General features: G+C 43.8%; 4 protein-coding genes across 8 annotated transcripts; 2 read left to right on the forward strand and 2 right to left on the reverse strand.

Annotated features, from left to right (window-relative positions):
- The first annotated feature begins 1,316 nt into the window (after positions 1-1,316).
- LOC143426984 (uncharacterized) lies at positions 1,317-6,941 on the forward strand. Of its 5 annotated transcripts, none has more exons than XM_076900758.1 (5): positions 1,317-1,779; positions 3,157-3,468; positions 3,616-3,812; positions 3,886-4,100; positions 4,172-6,941. In XM_076900758.1, exons 3-5 carry the CDS (start codon positions 3,716-3,718, stop codon positions 6,812-6,814), a joined length of 2,955 nt encoding a protein of 984 aa, XP_076756873.1. In that variant the 5' UTR covers positions 1,317-1,779; positions 3,157-3,468; positions 3,616-3,715; the 3' UTR covers positions 6,815-6,941. The 5 variants fall into 5 exon arrangements, with proteins under 5 accessions (XP_076756873.1, XP_076756876.1, XP_076756874.1 ...); XM_076900761.1 differs by having other exon boundaries at positions 3,305-3,468; XM_076900760.1 differs by lacking the exon at positions 1,317-1,779 and adding an exon at positions 2,671-2,793.
- Positions 6,942-8,794: 1,853 nt separating this feature from the next.
- On the forward strand, positions 8,795-11,231 carry LOC143426959 (uncharacterized). The gene is made up of 2 exons (XM_076900723.1): positions 8,795-9,279; positions 9,595-11,231. The coding sequence occupies exons 1-2, from the start codon at positions 8,995-8,997 to the stop codon at positions 10,888-10,890; spliced, it is 1,581 nt and encodes a 526-aa protein (XP_076756838.1). The 5' UTR covers positions 8,795-8,994; the 3' UTR covers positions 10,891-11,231.
- Positions 10,920-12,158, reverse strand: L(1)10bb (BUD31-like protein). Its single transcript, XM_076900724.1, has 4 exons — positions 12,000-12,158; positions 11,748-11,870; positions 11,360-11,677; positions 10,920-11,017 (listed from the first exon to the last, which is right to left on the reverse strand). The coding sequence occupies exons 1-3, from the start codon at positions 12,091-12,093 to the stop codon at positions 11,460-11,462; spliced, it is 435 nt and encodes a 144-aa protein (XP_076756839.1). The 5' UTR covers positions 12,094-12,158; the 3' UTR covers positions 10,920-11,017; positions 11,360-11,459.
- Positions 12,159-13,118: 960 nt separating this feature from the next.
- On the reverse strand, positions 13,119-15,182 carry LOC143427216 (methanethiol oxidase). The gene is made up of 8 exons (XM_076901146.1): positions 15,167-15,182; positions 14,952-15,106; positions 14,714-14,893; positions 14,327-14,630; positions 13,989-14,246; positions 13,562-13,895; positions 13,337-13,459; positions 13,119-13,254 (listed from the first exon to the last, which is right to left on the reverse strand). Exons 1-8 carry the CDS (start codon positions 15,180-15,182, stop codon positions 13,206-13,208), a joined length of 1,419 nt encoding a protein of 472 aa, XP_076757261.1. The 3' UTR covers positions 13,119-13,205.
- Positions 15,183-16,501: the final 1,319 nt, after the last annotated feature.

Here is a 16,501-nt window from a genome sequence, read left to right on the forward strand (position 1 = left end):
GAGATGTACAACAATTTCAAATTAAGAACAACAGTGACTCGAAGTGTTTTTTTTTATTATGTTGTATGCGTGATCCTCGAATTTCCAGTGAGCTTTTTCTTTTTCTATCAATTTTCATCTTCGAACACTTAACCGGAACAACGTATTTTTGTTACGCGCGATGACGGGTTGCATTCAGTTTTTACCAACGATAATCATTGTAGCAGAAATCAAATTGAATAAATGTTATTCTGTTTCTGATCGAGTAAGTAATGCATCAGTGAGATATGAATCGTTTCACGAGAAGAGCAGAGACAAGATAGAATTACGATACGTAACTATTCGTTCATTCAATGGGTGAAATAAAATACAACAATGGCGGCGCGTGTGGTCACGTGATAGTTCCCTTATTGGTCTATTTTTTGCAGTGTAGGAGCGCGCGCGGCGGCGTATCTGCTTGCAATAAGCCCGAGTGAAAGTCATCGATCATTCTTGTACGCGTAATACCGTATTATTATTTTAAATAAAATATAAAATTTGTGATATACACGTGCATACATCGATACACTCTTAACCACTCTAATTAAGCTGGCCATTAATTATGCGACGCGTCTGTGCCTGCGAATTTTAACTAGCCACTTTTTTTCTAGCGCACGTTCGAACGTCACGCCACGTTCCTGGAATAAGTCACGTGGTCTTGTTGTGTCTTGCCCCGCGCATCGAATGAACGTATGGTTACATCGGTTTGTCTAAAATATCAATTGAATTCCATTCAACGATCCAATCTTCTCTGTCAGGTACTCTGCCATCTCTTTTTTTCACTGCCCTTTTGTCGCACCGATCAGATACATGAATATTTGTTGTAGACCATAACTGACGAATGAAACGATTGATACTCTCGTGGAATGACGAACTTGAGAGAAAGAAACACAAGTTCCTGTTTGATCTAAAGGGGATAGTCGGATTGACTACATCCGGATTAACGATACCCCTTATCTTGCACCCTCGCACCTAAATTATTACTATTGTATCATTCACCTATGTAGCTTCATTCTTTGGTATAAGAAATACTAGGTACGTTTCCTTTTATTCTATTTCGCTTTTTTTGTTTTATTAGAAAATAGATTACGCTCTCGATCTATAATCGAAAGTCTCTTTTGCGAAATCCCTCGAGCACCGACTCTCTTAAGATTCATTGAAATATTTGTTCCATACACGTCTCGATTGATTTCGCAGAACGGATGCTCAGAATAATTCAGAATCATTGAGCGAGAAAAGCCAGAGTGGAGTAACTTCGTAGAATACTTGATAACGGTCGAGGGACGAGCGGTTACATTGGATATTTCCGAATTCCTACGAATGTTTCGCACGAAACGTTGCCAGCCAGCTCCGTTGCAACGTAGAGGAGACGAACGCGATTGGAGGAGCCCTGTGCGCGTTAGAGCACTTGGATATTTGCGGGATAGGTACGACGGGGACGTGGAGCGTGTTTGCAAATGTGTACACGCGAAGAAAAGGGATTGTAAGAGAAAGGAAAACAGAAAACGAGAGAGAAGAAAAGGGAAGCGAGAGAGGGCGAGAGGGAAAGCGAAGAAGAAAGAGGGTGCAGAGAGCTTGCGCGACGTTCGACCCGAATCTCTCGTCGGACGTTAAGCCAGCCAACCAGCCAGCGAGCCAGCCAGCCATCCAGCCATCCAGCCATCCAGTCATCCAGTCATCCAGCCAGCTAACCAGCCTTTCATCCAGTTAACGCTTCAACTTTTCGAGCCAGCCACAGATGGAAGCCCGATACCTGAATTGGTACAGTAGCGATACGATTTATCTTTCTGTTTGCCATATCACATTTTTTCCACCTTCTCGACGGTTTGCTTCTGCTGTTTCTGTATCTACCATTCCTCCCCCCTCATAATCTGGCCTGTTTCCCTCTGGCCTTTCCCCCAGTGTTCTCATATTTCGCTCGGATTCGTTTTCCATCCACCCGTCGCCTGCACCTTTGACCTTTATCCTAACGATAATATTTGGCCTTTCGTTTCCCTCCCGTGTACGTGTCTCTGTCACTGTGCTGTACATACTAATCGTATAAATGCATTTGTTTAACCCCCGTCTGGAAACTCTCTCTCTCTCTCTCTCTCTCTTTCGACCATTCTCTCCCTTTCTCTGCTCTTTTATACGTATCTAATTACACGTCCATGCCATTCAACGTGTACATGGTAGAATAGGGTAACGATTTATCGTGTTTCGAGGTAATTCGAGTGCGCGCTGGTAACGAAAAAGGGACGACCGAAATGTATCGGGGGAACGCGAGTGGAGCACAAGCGAGGTAACGATTGGCAGGGAGTTAGCGAAATAACGTTCACGGGGCAGAAGGGAAACATTCGCTGTGTAATGATCTTTCGATAATGCAGTACTCTGGGATCCATTGCCCAGCGAGGGAATCTTGTCTGCGCGAGCGCAGTGTTTAGCGCGTATTCGGTGAGCCGAATACGATTGTATTGAAAAATGTTTCAGCTGATTATTTATCCGACGGAAACGATGGTATCGATTATTCGTTCGAGCGAACTGCAACAGAAGCGTGGGACTTGATTTCAATTCAGTTTACTTGGGACCACGATAATCGTTCGCGATGCTATCGTGACTCGCTCGAGATATTGTACAGATCTATGTCGCGGTAAGCCTGTATGTCATTTTGAAACCCTCGAATGTACGAATCGTTGTTCTAAATCTACGTAATTTTCTCGCGTTCTATAGGTAGTATTAGAGCGCCACTTTATTCTGGCAAATGTAACACCGACCCCGTTCCGAAGATACCGCAACGTAAGTAATTTTTGCGATCGTCTACGTTAATGGAAGCGTAGAGCACGGATTGCGATACCACGTGTTCCTGTTAACGGGCATCACGATCGCTTCATACGCACGCACGACACGATATTGAACGTACACTGGCTGGTAACAGAAAGCTGGTCGTAGAAAATGGATATTTTGTTCACCCATATACCACCCATGCATACGCATAGTTTTCTTTTGTTGTATACATCGTACGCGCGATGTAATTCAAGTTTCACAAGCCGTTCCCCGATGCTGTTGCATAAGTTGCCTGTTTTATATTAATATTCCTGTTTCATTCTGTTTGGTGAATCGTTGAAGTCGTTGTATTTATACGGACATGTGGAAATTTAGAAAAACAGGGGGAAAACGGAGCAGAAAGAGTGAAAGTTACGTAGCGGTGAGCATAGTAAAAGGGGGAGGCCGAGAATATGTACGTGATTCGCTCGGTCCTGGACAGTCAACAAGAGGAGAGTTAACACGGATTGAATCAATTATATAGCCCCGTTTTGGAGTGAACGGGCGAACGACGGAACGAGCAACTTCCGGACTTGGTTGATCCGCATAACCAGTAAATGAACTTCTGTTAAGAATTGTCTTTTACCATTGCACCAAGCGGGCTGTGCTTGCGATGTAGGCTCGAAGATGAGGAACCAGTGGCGTCAAGTAAGAATCCGTTTCGAGTTACTCCTTTCGTTCCCACCTCTGCGATCGAATTCTCTCCTAGAATCCAAATCTCTAACGACTTCATACGTGTCTGTTTGTGTTATAGGGTGTCCCGCGAGAACCGTTCATGCACATTTCAATTTCTAGGTGCTGCGACGTAAGAGAGAGCAAGCGATGCGAAGAAAAGAAAACGCGGGGTTAGATTGACGAGCATAAGGAGATTGTGAAACGGTGTGCATATCTTGGAATGCTTATACCGGCGGTATCGGGCATCTGGGGCTGGGGATTCCTCGTATTTTTCTTGCTCATTTTCACCACCCCCAGTCCTGCTGCCATCCGTAGAGGTAACGACGACCCTCTAGTATTTCTTTGCACGTATTCAAGCCATCCTTTTAATCTTTCCATCGTATTTTTCAGTGGATCGAAATTATTGCAACAAGACAGTGGACATACACGACGATGTATCTAGCCCAGCTGTGACCTCGATAAACTGGGGGAAACCGTTGTCATGCTCGTACCGGTTTCGAGCGTTCCGTGGAATCCCGCAAGATTGGATCCTGCGGGTTCGTTTTAAAAAGTTTAAAGTGGGCGTGCTGGAAAATGCCACCACCTGTTCCGGAGGTTATTTACAGGTAAATCCATAGATTCCAATCGTCTGAACGCGATCCTCCGCAATTTTAACGAGCACGGTACCAATTCGCAGATCGTGGACGGGAATACGAAGACGGAAGTGAGCAATCGGAAGAATCCAGGTGTATACTGCGGTGAGTCGGAGCAGCCGCAGACGTTCATATCCGAGACCAGCTTCGTCCGCGTGATATTCCACACGGACAATTTTACCGATCAAACGTACTTCAGTTTCGACTCCCGCGCCGAGCAACACTTCGAAGTATACTTAAGATATGGCCAGCATCCGGAACTTTATCCGAACAGAAGAGGCGAGATCGTACCCGGCAGCTACTGCGAGCGAGTCTTCAAAGATTGCAGGCTGCAAACCTGTTACGTGCAGAGCCCTGCCTACCCTGGCATCTATCCGCGCGCGTTGCACTGCAAGTATCGACTTAATACGCGGCTGCCTTTCATAAAGCTCTACATCGAGAACGAAGAGTTCAATATCGACGGGCAAAGATGCGAGAACATAATGACCTGCCCTATGCGACCGATAAGCTCTGGCTCGGAGCATTGTCCGTATGACTACATACGCGTTTACGACGGCAAGGACGAGAACAGCCCTGCGATAGGCACGTTTTGCGGTATGGGCAAATTCCCGTACAGCATCATCGGCACCAGCAAAGACCTGTACGTGGAGTTCGTGTCGTCGCCAGCTGGGCCACTTTTAAATACTGGCTTCCACTTTAACGTTGGCAATTGGCCGGGCCACGTGGAAACCGCTGGCGTGCGAAACGGTAGCTGCGACTGGTTGCTGAACAGCGAGTCCCTGCACAACGGTAACGAGGGGATCTTCCTATCGGTCGCGCACTGGTATCCACCGCATACTAGCTGTACTTATCTGTTGAAAGGTCGCCTAGGTGAAATTGCGAGGCTCTACTTTCCCAGTTTCCGGGTGAACCGTATCGAGTCACCTATACAACCGTACGACGGCGATTGCGGCGAGAGCCTGACTCTCTACGACGCCGACTGGCCCGACGATGCGAAGATTATCAAAACATTCTGCGACACGTTCAGCAAGCCGATGGAGAAGCACGATTTCGTCTCGAGTTCGAACGCGTTGTTCGTGAAATTCGAGAGCAAAACTGGCAGCTACTCTGGCAGCTCGTTGTACTATTGGGCGCACTACGATTTCTTCAACGCGACGAGATTCGGCGATCCTGTGCCTGGAACCGAATGCGACGAAACTTTCGCTTCTTGGAAAGAACGCTCTGGTCGATTTCGTTCTCCGCTAAATACCCTCGTTTACAAACGACCAGGCGATCCACCTGCTGATCTGTCTTGCACCTACACCTTCGTCACGGATAAAAGATTGTACGCGCGAGTAATCCTCATTGTGGAGTCTGTCTCCTTTAAAGAGCACCCGTACGCACAGTGCGGTCATTGTTGGGACAGTCGAGTCGACCGGTTAATCATCAGAGAACCGCCTGTTACAGACGCCGCTACCGAACAGTACTCGCAACAGCAGCAGCATCAACAGCAGCATCAACAGCAGTACCATCAACACCAGCAACAACGGCAGCAACAAAGTAACACCATCGGTAGGAGTCACTGCATTTGTCGCTCGATGACGACCAATGGGACTGGCGGCGAAGGTCAGCCCGTGCTTCGCGTGATCTCTCGCGGTGAGAAGCTCGAGTTGAAGCTGCTGGTGGACGGCGTATACGCCGCAGCGAGCTACTTCAAGCAATCCCAGCCGTTGTTCGAGGCGAAGTACGAGTTTGCCCATAGCCCTCTGTGCGGCCCAGCAATTCTGCCAGCAATGACTGACGGCGAGATTGAATTCCCTCACTACGAAGCGCTGGGATACGTTGCGCCGCCTCGATCGATCAAATGCATCTGGGAGTTACGTGTGAACAGGGACAGAGACGTTTGGCTGCACTTCGATAAGATCAAGTTCGCCTCGAGGTCCTGCGAGGACGGGAAACTGGAAATCTTCCTGCCTGGGAACGTGGAACCGTTCCTTGGTATATGCGGCGAGAACGTGAGCTACGTTAGGGAAATGCCAATCATATCCGCGGCGCAGATCGCCCCGAATGCACGAACGCCAGGTGACCGTGACTCAGGACATTACAAAGTGGAATCCACCCAAACGCAGACGCACGTGCAGCAACCGGTGTCGCCGCAGTCCTCGTTACCGATCGATCAGGACGAAGAGTTCGAATGGCCCACGGTGATCGTGCAGTTCACTGGTTCGATGGCCCCAGCCAGAGCTGCGTTCAAAATCGCCTGGACGGAATTGTATCATCTGCCGCGCGACGCCTCTGGCGCTTTGAACACGCAGAAACTGGAGGAGATCTGTGGATTTCAATGCCCAGGCGACGCTGGCTGCATTCCAGCGAGGCTCGTTTGCAACGGCGTCGTCAACTGTCCCATGCCAGAGCCTCGATCGGTGTACAAAAACACGCACAACGCCACTGGCCTGTTGGGCGTCGCGGAGGAACCGAACGACGAGTCCGTCGAGACTTGCGGCGCTGATGTGGCTGGTAAACGTGGTAACGCGGCAGGATCTGATAGCGGTATCGGAGGCTGGACCAACGTCGTTGGCTCCGCTGGTTGGGCGGGTGCTGGTTTAGGCGCTGCTCTCGCGATTCTTCTGGGTCTTATCTGCCTGATCGCCGCTTGCAAGATTTGCAAGCGACGAGCAGCCTCCAGGGACATTCACGTACCCTATTGACACGAACGCGTGCACACGGACACGGATATCGGGACAGATGCAAGTACAAGCACAGATCCAACGAGGCAATCGAAAACATTGCTTCCACCGTTCGCCTTCTTGTTTGTCAAGTTCGATTAGCTGCTCTATGTATAACCACGGTACGTCAGAGCACAACGTGCCCACCTTCAGGGGACGACAAAGTTCGTGCTCGCGCCGTCGAACTGAGCGTAAATCGTTAAAAGGGATTTTATCGTTCTACTCGTTTCATTCACGCCGATGGGCAGGTTGATAAACGAATGGCATAATAAATTTCGCGGATGACTGATTAACTAGGTAGATCGGTTAGGTATACATATACATATGTACATATATGTATAATGCAGTGAACGAGCGGAACAAGATGTAACAGGGGGAGGGTAAATAGAAGACGTGTAAACAACGCTGAAAATATCTTTTTTTTTTCCGACGTAAATAAGTCAGTAAGAAATATTAAACGAAAAATGTACTGGGCACAGTTAAGCGAAACACGGATACGTATGTATATACACGCAACAGTAGGTTCGACAACGTAACATCCGCGAACGTGTTCGATTGGTACACGGTTCAGTTTCCATGAACGTCTCGATTCCCCGTGTAGATTCTATTCGTGGTAACCTTTTGCACAATGTACCCGCATTATTATACACATTAATAAGAGTGCCTGCGAATGTTTGTCAGCGCGCATCGCGTGTACAGCGTGTACGTTCGTCGATGATGCGCGCGCGTGTTATTTCTCGAGGATATGCTAAACAAATCTGTATATATCGGGGACTGGAAGGGGCGTTTAGTACCTTAGAGAGTAAAAGCGCACCTCGGGCGAATAACCCTTGAATCAAACATCGACGAAATTGTTACGGGAACGAGTTCGACGGAGTAATCTTGTTCTTTTGTATATAACTCGAGTTCTCTAATTAGATCACACTTGACATAACAGTATATTAGCATATCGGTAGAAGATTATTAGGAGATTAACGAAATCTTCACGGTCACAGGCGTGGGCGCCGCGTATTGTAGTTGAGAGACGAGAGAGTCGCAGATGAGGAGGGTCGGGAATAGCGTTCATAAATAATGTATGCTTACACGTCTAAGAAGGCAAACGAGAGACGATCTGTGACGTTCTTATCGAGATTCATTTGCTCTTTAAGTTGAACTTGAAATGGGGGACTATCGAACGAGTTGACTCAACGTTATTCAACTGCGATAGATTAACAATTGCTCAGACGTTTCCAACAGTGGTCGATGCCGTCGACTTGAACGATACTAATGATGAAACCAACAAATTCTTTCCGACAATCGACACTAGCTTTCTTTATCTTCTCAAATATTCGATTCTATTACATTTCTCAATGAATTTATCGGATCGCCTGTCTTCTTTTTACTGCCACTTTTGTACTCTCGGTATTAGTTTATCGCTGTTCAAGCAACAGGGCTCACTACTTTCGTCACCGCACTTTACACTGTTAGTTTATCATCGTTATCGTTGTATTCGAGATGAACGATAATTATTGCGATTACGTGGAAACGTTACCGTTATATTGTTATTGTTACTACCGTTTCTCGTCGTTGTCAGCACCATTACCATCGTTGAAAATATCGCTACTGCCAGCAGCGTCATCATTATATATATGTTATATATTTTTTACAAATAAAAAATAAACTCTCAGTGATAAGACTAAAAATCGCGTGACGTATGTAACTGTTATAAACGGAGCTCAGTGCGCAGAGATCAAGCTTCGAACGTATATTTGTTATTCTTCATCTTTTTGGACGTCTTAATTTCGTTTCTGTTACGTTTCTTCAGCCCCTGTATGCAATCTCATTTTCCTGGCTATCATATCGTCCATTTATCATTCGAATGTATGCTCAATTAATTGCACTGTACTCTTCCTAAATGATAAATTTTATGAATTTTGCATAATCAGTGAATACGCTATGTTCGTAAGTGTAATTATGAAATGCATGCTGCTGGAATCTTTCGTTTCAACAGAACCGATTTAGTTATAATTAAGAAGATCGTTCAGTCGTCATTTTCGCGAACTTCATGTTTATTTTAACGCGAATCTATTTTCGATATGTCGAAAATTGACAAGTGAACTGTACAAAATGAAATAAAGGTGCAGAGGGAAAATTGATTATCTCACAGTCGACCGGGAGAAACGATGGATATTAAGAACGTTGCGAGGAGCAAACGTGGATGGAGAACATTAAAGCGGAAAACATCAGCTGTGCCGAACGTTGAAGTGATCACAGAGAATGTTTTCGTGCCGATTACGAAAACCATATTTACCAAGAAGCGCGATGCATTACCCTACAATATCCCTGGACGAAAGATAGAACTTGTTAAGTCGGACCAATGTAGCAATAGCCCAGTAATGTCGTTACTGAGAAAACCATTTTGTCTTCCAGAGGAAAGTTATACGAGCCTAGAATCCTACTCGAAAAAGGTAATCTCGAAAAATTGACCAGCTTTTTCTTTCACTCCCCTCCCTCTTCTCATCCTGTTCTCTTTAGACATACAGTGGCTGAAAAAAGTATTTGCTAGCGTCTGATTTTTATTGACAAGCGCCAAAGTAGGGCAAATATTGAACGAGAAGGCAGTATATTGCAGATTACGATGGTATAAAATGAATCTTAACTCCATACTGTGACAAAGAAGTGGTACTTTCAATAGAAACCAGAAGATCACAGTGATGAATATTTCTTCAGTCATTGTATAAGCTACTTTAGATCAGAAACTGTAAGAGTTAACGTGTTCTCAGATGAATAAACCAAGTAAACGCCAAGGAGTGAGAATGTCGAAGCAATCGCCGCGTTTAATTAACGAAAGTTACATCGTTTTAAATGATCAGTCGGGAAATTCTTCTGGACGATCGCGAAGTAGGAAGAAGCAAGTGCTGCTGTTCCCTTCGTCTATTTCTGATTTGCCTATGACATCGTTCGATAAATGCCAGCCTCCTTCAATTAATAAGAAGTTGATCAAATCGGACAAGTGGAAGGAGAATGACAAAATGATTGGAAAGGCAGCAATTAGTGATACTAGACGTACTTTACCAAATCTTTCAAAGAAGAGTGGCAACGATAGAAAGTTGAAGTCAAACAGAGCAGAGTGTATTGTACGTGGTTTGCAGAATGACTTTAAACAATCTGATAGCAATATCTCAAGTAGCTCCATTGTATCAAGCAGTACCACAAATATCCCATTGAGTGCTACAACAACGGCTAGAATTACAAGCGTACAGAAAGATGCTGTCGAGAAACAACCCTCTTTCATTCCTTATTGCGACTCTGCTTTAAGAGATGTAAATAGAAGCGTGAAAAGTACAGTTTCTAGTAGCATGATCAGTCACAAGGAAGAATTACAATTTCCAGTTACATGTATAGAATCAAACATTTTTAGTCGAGTTCAGTGTACCACTCTTGATCTTTCGATGCCAGATAATTTGTTAGATGCTAACAGGACAGATACATTAGACGATATGTATAGCAAAATTTTGACCACGCGAAATTTTCGACGTGCTCTTGATAACGTCGATCATTCGATTCTATCATTTTTTAAGACGAATCAGTCTCAATATCAGGATAGCTGTTGTAAAAAAGAGCACTGTTACCCTTGCGGAATAAAGTATTCGTGGCAAGTGATCGGTACAAGTTCGCAAACGTCGCGTACACTTTTGGAAAGTTTAATTAAAGAGAAAAGTATTCACGACGACGAGTCGAGGTTCGATTGCAGCGTTAAATATTCTTGGCAAATCATAGGGATCGCCACGCAAACTTCTCGAAGAGATTTAGCGGCAATGGGCTGCCATTCTGCGATTTCATTTTTATCTGCAAAACCGAACACGACTCCTCGTCGCGACGTCAAAGAAACAGCGAACGAAGCACCAATTGCCACAGTTTGGCGGAAAGGTAAAAGATACATCGTTCTGCATAATCAAAGTACGCAAACGTTTGCTCACAAAGACAGTCAAACTGTTTTCATGGAATTTTATAAAGACTATCACGATTGCACGTCGAAAGCGTCGAATGAGCGGTACAAAGAACTAGAGACTAAATAAATTTAACAAGAACAACAATCGTATCTGTATTAGTTTCGTCTCATCAAAATTTATTACTTTTCAAATTGATCAAGGATTCGTGTATAGCACTTGAATAAGAAAGTTGCTCTTTTCAACTTCTTGTATCCTGTGTTAAAAGAGCAAAGTTTAACTTCCATCTGTACAATCTCTGTTACTTGCATGATAAGTTCAAACATTTTAAAATTCATGCAACGAGAGTACAGATACGCGTATATGCTGCACAAAAGTTTGGAATACGTTATAGTTTTAAACACCAATTGTTTTTTAAATAAATAAACACATCTGATTTACAGTCATACTCTTGCAATATCAATCTGATATGTAAGTACACTTATCTCTAATAGGATAATTAACTGTATATATATTTGATAAAGTTTGTTTCCTTTAAGCAGCAGCGTTCCAAACTTTTGCCAGCGCATATACACTCACTCGAGTCCTAAGTTAATACCTTCATAAGTCTCTGATACAAAGCAACAGAGTTTTCAATAATGTACGACAAGTATTAACAAAGACAACACAAACACGCGTCTTATTATCGTCGTTAAATGTTATCCAGAGCATCCTCTGCATCCGCAATGGATGCACTCCACTATTCTGCCTTCCTCGAGTTTCCCTTTCGGTACTCTGCAAATGCAATTGGTACCAAAATTAGTGTCCCTCGTTTGTATACAACGTAAACAACACAGATTCTCGTATCCAACTTTTTTCCATTTAGCTATCAAATTTTTGTCCGCTATATTTTCGTTCAGACAATAATCGTACAATTCTGAAAGAATAGAGAACGATACAATAAATATGAGAAACAAAGCTAAAGAGTTTACCATCTGCTCACTAACCGCGACTTATTGCTTTCCGTCTGTAATATAAATCGTATATGTATCGCGATTTTTGATGATGAATTTTAAATATTGGCCACAATGACTCCTGTTTCCGTTTGCCCTCGTGAGGTTCCGTTTCAGCTAAATAACATAAGTAAAGCGCGATTAGAATTATTTCCCTCTGAAACTATCGTAAAAAAACAATAAACATTTGCTTTGTTATCATAACCTCTAAACACAACATAACCTCAATTTTGCCTTTCTCTTTACCTTCTCGCATTTTCTGTTCCAATTCCTCTAACGTTGGTTCAATTAACTCCCAACCATCAGGTGGAGGTTTCTTACTTCTACGCACTTTTGGCATTTTCTATCTCATAAAAGAAAAACAATTTTCCGTGTGTACAAAAAGGACAAATCAACGCCCAGACGTCAGCGATCGCACGCAACTGAACAGGATAAATTAGCGACGGAGGAATATCGATTTCGACAGTTTCGATACTTTTGCTTGGCGATTACGAATATTTGAATTTCAATTTAAAAATGCCTGGTAAACAGAATTAATCTATATTTCATATGATAAAGCGTTGGAAACATTAGCGACATCACGATGCTCTTATTCTGACAAAGTTGTGTTTGGATGTATATTTCACTAATTTCATTATAATTTATTGTACCATTTATTTCATTATGATTTATTGTATATTTCAATAGTTTTATTGTAAGTTCTTGTATATTTCAGTAGTTTTATTACAATTTATTGCATTTCTTAGTAATTAAAGTGCATTTTCTTGTATACCTTAGTAGTTTTATTGCAATTTCCCGCTTTAGAGGTAAGAGAGAGAAAGATATATATGAAATCTATAAGAAAGAGTGAGACAGATGTTACCTACTTTGCTTTAGAACCCGTGGCGCCATCTCTGTAAAAAGTCCTCAAACTGTTCGCTCAGCATTATCGACAGCGAAGTGAACTACTGAAGAACCACTGGCGCCATCTATGCGGAAAATATTGAAACTAATGCTCGACCAGTTTCAGCAGTTCTCCAACAGATGGCGCTAGTGTTTCACTAGTTCACTTCGCTGTCGATAATGCTGAGCGACCAGTTTGAGCACTTTTTACAGAGATGGCGCCACGGGTTCTTCAATAGAGTAGGCATCATCTGTCTCACTCTTTCTTACAGCTATTCCATATGTCTTTCTCTCTCTTACCTCCACAGCGGGGAATATCAAATAAATTACAATAAAACTACTGAAATGTACAACAAATTGCAATAAAACTATTGAAATATACATCTCGACAATATAATTTCTTCACAGCAAGAGCACTGTAATGTCATTTGCGCTACGTGACATTATATATTTATATTATTCATTATAAAAATATTCTTTTGCCTCGAATTTGGGAGTTTTGAGTTTTAGGATATGTTCTCTAGCATATTGCATATTGGTTTCGGATAAAAAAATCGTTCATGGATGAGATTAATCCTCAGGTAACCATATGTCCGATGTACAATCACCTCCAGGGTACCTGAAAAGGAAATCACGATTATGGTATATAGAAACATAGATTTGTGGCTAGAAGATTCTAAATAATATCGCAAAATGAGAACCTTGTTTCATGCGCCAGTAGAATATCGTCCTTATCCGCGCCAAAGTCCACTAAAAAGTCTTCATCGAGCTTCAAACCACCGTTCTTAACGTCAACGTCCAACTTGACCATGGTTGAACCGTTCCTGAAGGCACATGCATACAGAAATTACAAATACAATCGATTATAATTAATCGAAACAGCCTAGACAATTGAATAGAAGCAAGCGAAACAGTATAAAATGTACTTGACGTGTTGAGGATAAAATTGTTTATCCCACGGTTTGAAGAGAGAGTTGGTCACGTATAAACGTGTTCCATCGAGACTCAGTTGAAGCATCTGCGGTGACCCATGAAGTCGACGACCTTTTACGTAAACTGGTTCCGGTTGGCTAGTAAGTTCCTCGTCCCTTGTCACGCGTACTTTCGAATCGCTTAAAATCGAGCCGCCAAGAAAGATTTGTCCCGTCAACTTTGGATTGTCCGTGTCGGATATGTCGTATTGTCTAACGTCTCCGTGAAGCCAATTTGGGAAGTACAAATATTTGTCGTCGAGACTTAGCAAAATATCCGTTATCATTCCTGCAGCAAAAGAAAAAAAAAATTACATAAGACAGTCAAACCAGTATCTGCTTATACAATATTTTCTGCATGTGTTATTACAAGATAATATACCAGACATTTGCGGAGTGGCCCAATTGTCCACTTGCTTATACGGTATTTGAATTACTTTCTTGACAACCCATTTGTCGTCCTTCTTAAAAAACTTGTAAATGCTCGAGGTGACTGCGCAGCCGACGAATCCAACAGCAGCTTTCGGATCGTGCAGAAATCGTATCTCGAGCGGTGAGATCCCATCGTCGCCCAGATTTATCGTTTGCTGCAACGTTTTCTTGCTCCACGAGTAAAAGTTCAAACTCCTGCCATAACGCACTGCAAGGGACAGAGTGAAAGAGATAATGCTACTCGACGAATGATAAACGCGATAAATACAGAGGGAACGATAAACGAACCGGGATCTCCAGGGTCGTCAATGCTGAAGCCTTTCTTAAAAACTTTAGGCGCGCCCCATTCAGAGGCGACGAGCACATCGTGGTACGGTTGGTACCAGAAATCATAGCCAAACGCTGCCTTCTTCTCCCCTTTCGTCCACGTTCCTTTCACCTGGAGGGTCTTCGCGTCGATGCAAAGAAATTCACCAAGCGCGTCGCCGTTCGGTTTGCCCATCGTGGAGATCACAATCTCCCCAGTGGGAGAGCAATGAGTGGTGTGCAAAGCAGACACACCGTATCGATGCACCTCTTCTGGCTCCAATACCTATCCAAGAACCAATTATAAACGAGCTTCTCCTAGATCAGTTTCGATACACCTGTGCGCAGAAGACAGAAGAATGATCGTACCTTTCTCAACGTTGGGGTACGCTCGTTGGTGGTATCGACGAAGTAAACGCGATCAGACATCAGACACGGGAGCACCAGGGTGTCTCGTTTACACGGTTTACCGTGGCAGCTGCTGCAAATGTTCCAGCCGCAGTGGTGCAGCTCGTCGCCGACGTAGGACATCCGCAGTTTGTGAATTATCTGGAGAACGTTACTCTTCTGAATCTTGGCTAATTGTCAATTGTGATGGAGTGCATACTTTGCAGTAATCTTTGCTCGTTGGGTCCACGTCGACGGTGCAGAGGACATCAGATTTATTTGGGTCCGTGTGAATGCAGACGACGTATATAATCTTCTCACGAGGTCCCTCCAGCATCGCTGCCATTGGCGACCTGTAGCCAGGACCAGTGCAACCTGTAACATACGCACGATTAGCTGAGGGATAATCACTCGACTAATTGAACACATCTTTACCTTCGTATTTCGTCATTTTCGTGAGGACGCAGCCACTGATCGTTGTCAGACGATTTTCTATGGGGTTCTATCGAGTTAACGAGTTGCTGAAACAGAAGAAAGACATGGATTTTCAGATTAAGAAGCGAATGAGTGGAGAACGAGCGAAGATAGAGAGGATACAATCGAACGGTGATTACACGAAGAAAGAAATGATGCAACAATGATCGATCGATACGAAATTAACATTAACGAGTTTGTTTAACGATCACTTACACACGTATTGCGTAGATATTCGCGAACTTGGTTGGAATCAAGATCGTTGCTAGGCGATCCTCGCTGAATGATTCTCAATAAATGTGAGATAACGATGTGGAATGTGTACACGAACGCTCGGAAGAGGGGATCTTGTTTGGTGCGATACACAGTCGTAGATAGACGCTAAACGAATTAGTTATCATCGACGCATTACTTGACCCTTCTCGTACAGAGTGTTCTTTTACAGTAAGGATAATTAGTGAACAATTTCTCCTTTCATCTTTGAGACACAATTTCTACCTGTTTCACTTTGCTCGCGACTGTTGGCATTTTTCGAGCGAGAGAAACACTCGAATTTAAGAGAGACTTGGAAATAAGTTTAATAGACCTTTCATCCTTCGAGATACTATGTGAAACACTGGCAGACTTTCGAAGAGTTCGCTTGAGTCTTTCTTGACGCTGCTCGCTTTCGACTGACCCCGTTCGCTGCAAAGATCTGCCTCACTCTCGATGCATTCCTCGTGCAGTCGTTCCTCGAACGTTAGCCACACTCGAGAAGTCAATCAGCCGCGGTTCGTTGGTCCCAGCTCGCCATTTTCGACCATCGTACAGTCGTGTCTCAGATTGGAAGCTCTTGCTGTTACTATATTCGAAAAACTGGGCAAAATTTCCGTTACGATTGGATCTATCTCGCAGGGTAATTAAGAGATAATTATTTCGTTCACCTGGTGCGATGCAGCTTTCCTCGAGCGGGTCTCTGGCGGAAATTAGCGTGTGTACACGCTCGCAGCGAAATGCCATTGTAACGTTCCCGTGGAGCGGGAAAAAGCCGCGTGGAGAACGCTCTGAAAGGGTGGAAAAGCGTAAAAGGAAGCGTAATAAAAGCGCGAGGGCGAAAGAAGAATGGGCGGAGTAGTGAGGTTAAGTTAATTAATCCAATTAAAAATGTAAGTGTGTTGAAAACAGCCGCGTGGAACGCGAGTCTTTTCTCTATCCCGCGTCGTGGCTCAACGAAAATATTATCGGGCTGAGAAACGCTTGATAAATGAAGTTCTCCGCGAGTCCCGTTTATACGCGAACGTAAAATCAGGCAATAAG

This window comes from Xylocopa sonorina, chromosome 9, assembly GCF_050948175.1.
Source record: "Xylocopa sonorina isolate GNS202 chromosome 9, iyXylSono1_principal, whole genome shotgun sequence".
NCBI classification, from domain to species: Eukaryota; Metazoa; Arthropoda; class Insecta; order Hymenoptera; family Apidae; genus Xylocopa; species Xylocopa sonorina.